We start from the raw sequence: 9,318 nt of genomic DNA on the forward strand, positions 1-9,318 counted from the left end.
CCGAAGCTTTACGAAGCAACGGCAAAATCGTGGCTCGCGGCTAATCTACGGCAAACTTCCCACGCTACAGCAATGCGAACGAATAATTACCTTTCCGGCAATGTCTGGGCAGTGGGGGCTTCTCCAAATTTACGAATTTACCCGACAGGTTAAGTGGAAAAGGCTCTTCTCTCTCGGCGCTCTTCACTGGCCCACGAATCCTCTCCTCCCGTACGAAGTCGCCGGCAGATATCGCGACTCGAGGCGTCCGGTGCGCGTGCTGTTCGCGCATCGACTGCTAACGAACTTGACGACGACGTCGGGCGTCCTCCCCTCCCCTCGCACACCACCACCACGCCAAAAACCGTCTCTGCCCACACCGCTCCTCACCCACATCCTAGCGGAGGGCTTCCTCCGCCGCCGCCTATTCTCGGCACTCGAACGCCACCGTCGCTGTCGCTGCCGCTGCCGCTGCCGCTGCCGCTGCCGCCGCCACCGCCACCGCCACCGCCACCGCCACCGCTACCGTCGCTACCTCTGCCGCCGCTGCCGCCGCTGCCGCCGCTACCGCCGCCGTCGTCGTCGCGCTCGCACTTTTTACTGCGACGAGGATGTGAGTTATGATGGGAAGGAGGCCAGGCCGGGGCTGGGGAGGAAAAAGCCTGGCTTAACCCTTTTCGGCCGACGGATTTTGTGACTTTTGTGCCGAGTCGAGAGCCGAGAAAGACAAGACCCGTTTTGGGAGCGCGTGGCTGCAAAGGTGAGGGATTACGACTGTCCTATCACGGCGATTCGAGAGTCCGTGTGTTGCTGACGACTCGAGTACACTTTCGCCCAATCACCAAATGAAATATCCTCCGTGAAATATCAAAATAGTTTTAATAATTTTCACAATGCTGACGGCTCAGTTACGCTTTGGTACGTGGAATTTATTCGGAGGCTTATCTATTCTGCTACGATTACTCGAAGTCTCTCTCACTTTATTCCATATTCATATCCACCGACTAAAGAACTATCCGAGAAAACAACTATCGGCTTATGCAAACGAAGTTTGACGATCTCTAGACAACTGTGAATTTAAAAACTATTAAAAAAAATAGAACGTACAGCTGCGCCAATGTGCACTATAAAGCCGGAGAAAAGTACAAGCATAAAATCCAATTATAACTAATTAACATTTACAATCTACTCAATAATGATAGAGCATCTAAATATAAAGTTGATCTGTCCTCTATGGCTTTTATGAATTAACCCAAATTGGCCTCGTCTTTTGTAAAATTATATAAATATATTGCGGCGATTCGTTTAATTCTATTTACACGCGTGTGTATGGACGCGTGGATGTAGAACGATCGATCCGATAGAAAAAGTTTCAAATATTGATAAGAAAAATATGATACTTTCAGATGAAAAAAAAAGAAATAAAGATGATAATGAAATCTTTTAAACAATTCTATAAAAAAAATATTAAAAAAAAAATTTTTTTTTTTTTACTTTGTTTTTTATATGATGTTATTAATTGTAAAGACTATTTAATTTTTTAAATAAACAATCAGAAAATTAATTTTCAAAATCGTTTAACGGCTTTTTATGTAGATTGTCCAATTGAAATTATTGACCTCCATAGTTTGGTAAATTAAAAAATGTAAAATAAAACAACTAATTTATATATATATATATATATATATATATATAAACATTTATTATATATAATCAGACTTTAACAATATTCTTTTGTATATTAAACATTTCAAATACGTTCGTTCAAACAATTTATTTTTAAATAAAACGATCGTTCGATTAAATTTACTTAGTGTTTAATATTAAATTACATGTACATTGAACTACAATTTTCTTTTTAAATAAAATATTTAATGAATAATAAAATCGATTATGAAAAATTTATTTTATATTTCATTTCAAGTTTAATATCAAATAAACGGAATTATCTAAATATAGACTTACAAATTATATAAATATTGTCTTACAAATTATTTAATATACATATGATAAAAGACAATGTATATAGTACAAGAATCGTACGTATTTGCAATGCAAATCTTATAGTTAATTTTAGAAAATTTTTAGAAAATTAATTTGTATTTTTCTTACTTTATTGTATTTAACGCAATTAGTACAATCGATAAATGTAGAGATTTATATTTCCAATCGTACACCCTATATTTCTAATAATCGTCTAAATTATCTTTTTTATATTCCAGTATCAGGAAAACAACATAATGCTAATTAATATGAATGATACAATAAAATGATAAAAATGTATGTTTAATCTTTGGTCTTAATAATGAAAATATAGCTACACAGAATATACATTTGATCCATCTAAGGAATCTAATAAATCGCGTGACACAGATATTAAGTACACACATTTTAAATCATTTTAGCTTTCAAAATTACAAATTATACAAAATTTAATTATGAAACTAAAATATGTGTAAGGAAATTGCGAATTAAGTATTTTTCCGACGGAGATTTTTTGCATAAAATATTTCCTAAATTATGTATTATTACAATTCTACACTATTATATAATATATATATTTTTTAATTTTATAGCTTAAATTTTGTTTTAATATGATAATATAAGATTTAACGTCTTAAGATGGACTATAACATTGATTGGCATAAATTACTTGAACATTATTCGTAATACTATAGAAAATACATACTATTTATTATTAAAATGACATTCAAATTAAGGCAATTATTTAATACAATTTGAAATTGTTTTTTAATAAGAATATTTTTTCCAAAATTCAATTATTGTTTAACATACTATTTTCATACTATATATAAATATATGTTTGTGTGTGTGTGTGTGTGAGATATTATTTGATTCGTGATTGAACATAATATCATTTCATCTGTTGATGTTCCAATGAATTATTAGAATAAAATTTCGAAATTTATCTCGACCTAAGTACGTGCGACAGATTCTTTTGAGTTAAAAATTACAACAGTTTTTCTGAGTTTGAAACGAATCTTCAGCTATAAGATGATTGATCAATTGAAAGTACACCGGAAGCACTTTAACCAAATTAAAGGTTTTGATAAAATCATTCGGATAACAACTCTTCAGCTAATTTTGCAATTTAAAACAGCTCTGAGTCTATTATTAATCAAAATCTAATCAAATTAAAAAACAAGTTGTTATCGTAAGAAAATAGACGTATTCGTTTACCAATTTAAGTACCTTAAAACCAATGCTTATATTGACAATTAATACGTAAATTATATTTTATTATCATAAATTTTAATAGATATAATTTAGTAATTAATAATTTAATAAAAGAAAATTGAATAAGTAGTGTTGTCTATTAATTTGACAAATGTTTGTCTGCTGAATAGAAATTATATATATATATATATATATATATATATATATATGCACATATATAGCAAAATCGATAAGAATTAATCGTAGAAACTCGGCAATGGAATGATAAATAAAGCTAATATAAATATAAACAATTGTGATCCTTACTTTTATAAGGCTTCGTACAAATTTTAATTAAATTTATTATTATATGTAATTCTCAAGATTTTACTCAATAACACACAAATAACATTGAGGTTAGTGTTTGGCTCGAAACATTTTCAACATTATTAAGGATAGATAGACTGATGATGCTGTTGGTTAATAAAATTTAATAAAAGTGCAGACAAAATTTGTAAATTCATTAATAAAAGCGTTTTATATTAACCGTACAGATTTTATCGCCAAATAACTCATTAAAACGAATTGCTTTATCATCATATCACATATTCGATGAGATAATTAAGTCCTTTTTTAAAACTAGAGGCTCTATTTCATCATTCGTAAGGAAGAAAGATTATGGCTAAGGACCAAGTATCGTTGGGCTAAGTGAACGCGATATTTATAAAATTCTCCCATGCATCCTATTAAATTTAAAAAGTTATTCTCTCCCATTGTCCACCGGTCTCGCTTTCAATTCCCCCGACTCAACTCCCAATTTCTTCTTCGTCTCTCAGCCTCGGATTCGTCTCGATTCCGCTTGCCGTCCTTTCCTCTACGTGCTCCTCTCTGTGTCTCTCCCCATCTGCCGCAAATACGTGGCCGCTGCTTCCTTGCTGCGATGATGTCCGCCCCATCTCCTCGCTCTCCCGAACTCGACTTTCTCCCCTCTGCCCCTCGCAGGGTCCCATAATCACCGCCTCACGCTCACTCGACCGCTACTACTACTACCCGTCACTTCCCTTTTTAGCTGCTGCATTTCCCAGGCGATGTACGTGCTTTTCCGGCTCCGTTGCGCTCAAACTTCCAACTTCTTCTCGCTTTTTCCGTAACGAACGCGACCAATCTATTTCACTCTCATCGTAAACAACATTGTCCCCTTCCTTTGCCTTGTAATTATGGGTGACGCATAATTTTTTCATTGGGAAGACTTTATTACCCATAATTCACGTGATTTTAATATATCATTGTGCAAATATCGTTTTCACATTACTTAATCCAAGGCTGCCTTATCATTATATTCATTATTTTAAATGCGGCACATATAGATCTAGCAATCTTCTCCACCACCACCACCACCACCACCACCACCACCACCACCTCCCGTAACAGCAGTATTCTTCGATTAAGCTCTTTTAAGCTTTTAAGGCTCTTTATCCGCCAATTATTAATAACTAATAATTAAGCTTTTGAGAGTGCGATAAAGCTTGGACCTTGAACTCTCGCCAGTTTGCGCAAAACAAATCAATAAGAAAAATCTGCACCGACCCAATGAAATGTCCAATATTCCCTCAGACCTCACCACTGAGAAAACTTATAGGACAAAACTGATTGTGTATGTTTTACTGACATTCAAAGATAAAGATATCGTACATCTAGCGTAACTCGACTACTCTCGTTCTTTTTACAATGAACGTCTTTTCAGATAAACTTGGAATGAAACTAATTATACCCAACAGTTTAATAAACGATTCTCTGCTTATCTATAATTGTTAGCTAAAATTGACAATCCATTAACAACATTTCCAATAATATGAAAATAACATAAGAATATTATATACTTATCATATTAAAGTTCACTTTACTCATTAAAAAAAAAAAAAAAAAAAAAAAAAAAAAAATCAATCTCAATAATTTATTAAAAAATATATTGTTTTATTCTCTTTAAAATTTATAGATTTTTCTGGTTAAAAATCATTGTTTTCGATCTACAATTACTACCTTATTATTATGCATTAGCATAACTTTGTAGGCAAAACTTAATGTCTTACCGCGGGCCTCCGCAATACGCAGTAAAAATTTCACACAAAATAGATAAATTTGAACTGTTATCGCAGATTCACTTAATCTACATTATTATTAAATTGGCTAATCATCATATTATTATTGAACTTTAAACATGTTCTCTTTGAAGTACGCGTTTTTTTACTACAATTTTATTTTACAGGTTTCTTTAATCTTAATATTACGTTCATTATGGAATATTACAATTAATATTTACATTATTTAACTGATAATGTTTTTTTTACATTATTTTTTTTTTTTTTTTTTTTTTACTTTGGATTGATGTTGTGTAAATAAGAAAATCAAGATGAAAAAACAATAATATTAAATTGCAATGTGAACCATTTACTTATCGTATTATCTAAAAACAACGTTATTTAATTAGAAATGAAACGTAGGAAAAACATAAAAACAATGTAAGATGCATTTAACTTATTGATTTCAATAAGATTCCATACCATTTTAATTTCTACATATACTTACATTATTTGCATATTCTATATATTTTCATATATTATGGATAATATTTTTTAAATACGAAAATAAAAAATATATGACTAGAAGTGAAGGTACATAAATTATAAGTAATATACTGTATTAATACGGGAATTGTGTTGAAAATAAACAAATGTTGATGCAATCTTATGAGAAGCGTATTGATGAAATCAATAAAATAATATAGAATAATTGAAATTTTTGCAGAACAAATTATATAGAGAAAGTGTATGATATATTCAAGTGAATTTTCATCGAATACAATAAAGTCATATATTTTATGTATTTATTATATTGGTATCTCAATTGAAAATCAAAGTCTTTTTTTACAATCAATAGTATTAATATTTTAGAATCAATACTTTAGAATAGTGTCACTCCAGATCAGCACCTTTGTCTTCTGAAATATGCCACGCTTGCTCATAATTTATTTACTTCGTGCGCATCATTCCCATTTAATTCTAATTTAAAAAGGGATAAAGCAATTTGAAAGTTCAATATCAAAGAGCTAGAACTAGACGTTTAAAAGACAATCTTGATCTAGGAAATTGTTGTAAAAATTTTATATACCTTTTTTCTTCTTTTATTTATTATTTATTTATTTTTTTTTTTTTTTTTTTTTTTTTTTAAAAAACTTGATCAAAACACTGCGTCAAAGCTTAGGGAATTAACTAAAAGGAAGAAATAAATTGAGCCTTTGTTCGAAGTTGAAGTGAAATTTAAGTATCAGTCTTTAATTTCAATACTCACGACGCCTTGACACTTTACGAGATTCCGCCTCTCCGATCATCTGCAACCTCGAGAAGCACGTGAAGCCGACAGATGCGTGTTTCCAGAATAGGCGAATGAAATTAAAGAAAAATACCTCCTCCTATCACACCAATATCCTTCTTTATGGATAAAATAACGCATGCACTTGCGTATCAGCCATTACAACGGTGTTTTCCCGAGATAAAGACGACGTTTACGTAAAGGTTCGACGGAGCAGTTATCAGAGTCCTTTGAATCATTTCTTCGGGATGGGGGGGGGGAAGGGGGGCACAGTCTCCCGTGACAAGGCCACACTCATGTAAAACGACACTTTAATGGGGATATAAGGCAATTTTATAGGATACGGGAGGAGCGCGCACAGGTTACTTGGAGGTTACGCGTGTGCAAGCGCGCGACGCGCCCGATTACGACAAGGAGCTATCGCGCGCGCGCGCGCGCGAGAGAGAGAGAGAGAGAGAGAGAGAGAGAGAATCCGGATAATTCGCATTTGCATTGCGAGGCGTGTCTACTTGTGTACCTATGCACGAGCTTTACTCCAGGCGGCTAAGCTTTCGACATGCTTTCGTCGATTTAGCCACCTCCACCCACTCGACTCCCTTTAGTCCCGCTTTTCGGGCAATTTCGTGGCGTCGTTGGGCCTTCGCCCTTCATAATTTAACAAGTAAATGTTACAGTGGCAGTTATTTTAATATCCCGCTATTCACCTCATCCCTCTTCACTCTCTTAACACTTGGACGAATAATTTCATACCTTATATTATGCTTTATACAGCCACGTATTGAAATTCGTGCTAATTGAAATACGTTTTATCGGATAATCGTACAACGAGGATTTGTATTTGTATTAACTGATTATCGCGTGCTTTTCTATCGTCCCTCCACGATACGTTGTCTATTTTATGAAAACACTGAGATAAACTTGGCTTCCTCGCGTCCAAACATATTTCATCAATTTCCGACAAGAAGATGATCGATAAAGGTGAATTTGATTGAGTGAAAAACTGTTATTGCAGAGGAAATAGTTAATAGTGAAACCTTCGGGTTAATTATCACTGACTTTTCGAGGTCCGTTAATTCGTTAAAAGCAAATATTCCCCAGTGATTTCCAATGTCTTCAACGTTAATCTATAAAAAATAGAGTAAAAATTTATACAAAAAAAAAAAAAAAAAAAAACTATCGGAATTCATATTCGTAGGCTAAGAATTCCGAGAATGAGTGTGAGAGAATCGATTCAATTTTTCATAATTATCAATTTGCGAAGAAATCGTGTGAACTATGGTTTTTATCCCATTATCTTGGACAAGATTGATTGCATTGCAAGATTGTAATAAAGATTCAATTAAAAGATTCGAGTGCGCTTAAAACTAATTGAGTTTAAAAACCAAGTGAAGGGTAGTGAAAAGGAAAAAGGGTTGGCCAGCACAAAGCATACGGCAGAAGCGAAACGCTCGTAACTCAGACGCGTCTTCGTCTAGTAGCAATAAAAACTCGTTTTACTCTTGGACGAATGGCATTGTCAAAACGGTAGGGAGGGCCATGCTGAGCATTATTCCAAGTTTTTCGATTAAAACTTGAACGATGTCGTCGTGTCTTTTACGTTTGCAAAATTTCACGTGCACTCGATAACGACAATGGCACTATCCGTGAGCGATTTTTCATTAGCGTATCTACAGTTGCATTAGGTAAGGGAGGGAGAAATTGTCTTGGCGAATTACAGCGGCGCAACAGCCTATAAAGAAAAAAAGGTCCTTTCCGTATTTGCGTAATGTTAACGTAATTTAAAAACGAACTGCTATTTATTGGTAAAGTTATGAATAATGCCAGCGAGAAATACGAAAATGCAAATTGAAGGGAAAGTGTGAGTTTGTCTGTCACGAGAATAATTGAAGGGGTGAATTTTATTTCGCACAGGCATCTCACTGCGCACATCCAATTACAATGTAATTCGTTCGAGTAGCTCCATCTGTAGTTGAAGGGTCATTGATATATATATATATATATACACAAACATATTATTAACTAGAAAACTAATTCACGCTCGATCGTCTCATCTCAAAACTTGCGCAAATCATGACAAATGCATCGATGAAATGAAAAGTTACACAGACGTGTCGGGAAACTCGCGGTAATAACCCGAGTGGTTCGACATATATGGCAGGTTATAAGTTTTCTTAAGCGATCGTTTGTGCATGCAGGGGCCCAGTGGTACTCAATATTCTGAAAGCAGCGTAAGAGGCCATCCATTTTGAGACTTTAATATTAATTATACATTATCAGTGCCACCGAGTCGCTTCGTCTTCATATTTGACCTGCTTTACCTTTTCCAACTTCGACCGCCCACTCCACTATTTCGAGTCGCACTCGCCCAACTTTCGCAGTGAAAATTATGAGTCTTTATTATCGTATTGTCGCTGATCGACAGGTTACTTACTTCCTACGTTTCACTTGATTATACAATTGCACGTTATATTTTCTCAAACCATAATTCCATTTGTCTATTATATTTAGTAGCATTAGTAATTTGTGTTTCAAGCGATATTTATTTTACAACTTCAGTTTCTTCATAATATATCAGTCAAATTTTTATTGTTAGAAGAAATTTTCTGCAGCAAACGCGTGCAAAAAGACGTGTGTGCATGCGCGTGTGTGTGACGTTCCTTTCGGATTAATAAATGGAGAATATTAATATTTTTATTTAAAATACGAAAATTAGGAGGAAGTAAATCAAGACACTTTTAATTAAAATGGATGTTAAATTTTTGAGAGTCAACATGTATTTTGTTTTCTTTCATC

The 9,318-nt window shown here is 33.9% G+C and overlaps 1 protein-coding gene across 1 annotated transcript in view; it reads right to left on the reverse strand.

Annotated features, from left to right (window-relative positions):
- Positions 1 to 271, reverse strand: part of C3G (C3G guanyl-nucleotide exchange factor) — a 73,160-nt gene extending 72,889 nt beyond the window's left edge. Inside the window, exon 1 of the mRNA XM_011502134.1 lies at positions 91 to 271. Coding sequence (XP_011500436.1) covers positions 91 to 271 — 181 coding nt within the window. The remainder of the gene's footprint in view (positions 1 to 90) is intronic.
- Between the last annotated feature and the right edge of the window lie 9,047 nt (positions 272 to 9,318).

This window comes from Ceratosolen solmsi, unplaced genomic scaffold (genome assembly GCF_000503995.2).
Source record: "Ceratosolen solmsi marchali unplaced genomic scaffold, CerSol_1.0 scaffold43, whole genome shotgun sequence".
NCBI lineage: Eukaryota > Metazoa > Arthropoda > Insecta > Hymenoptera > Agaonidae > Ceratosolen > Ceratosolen solmsi.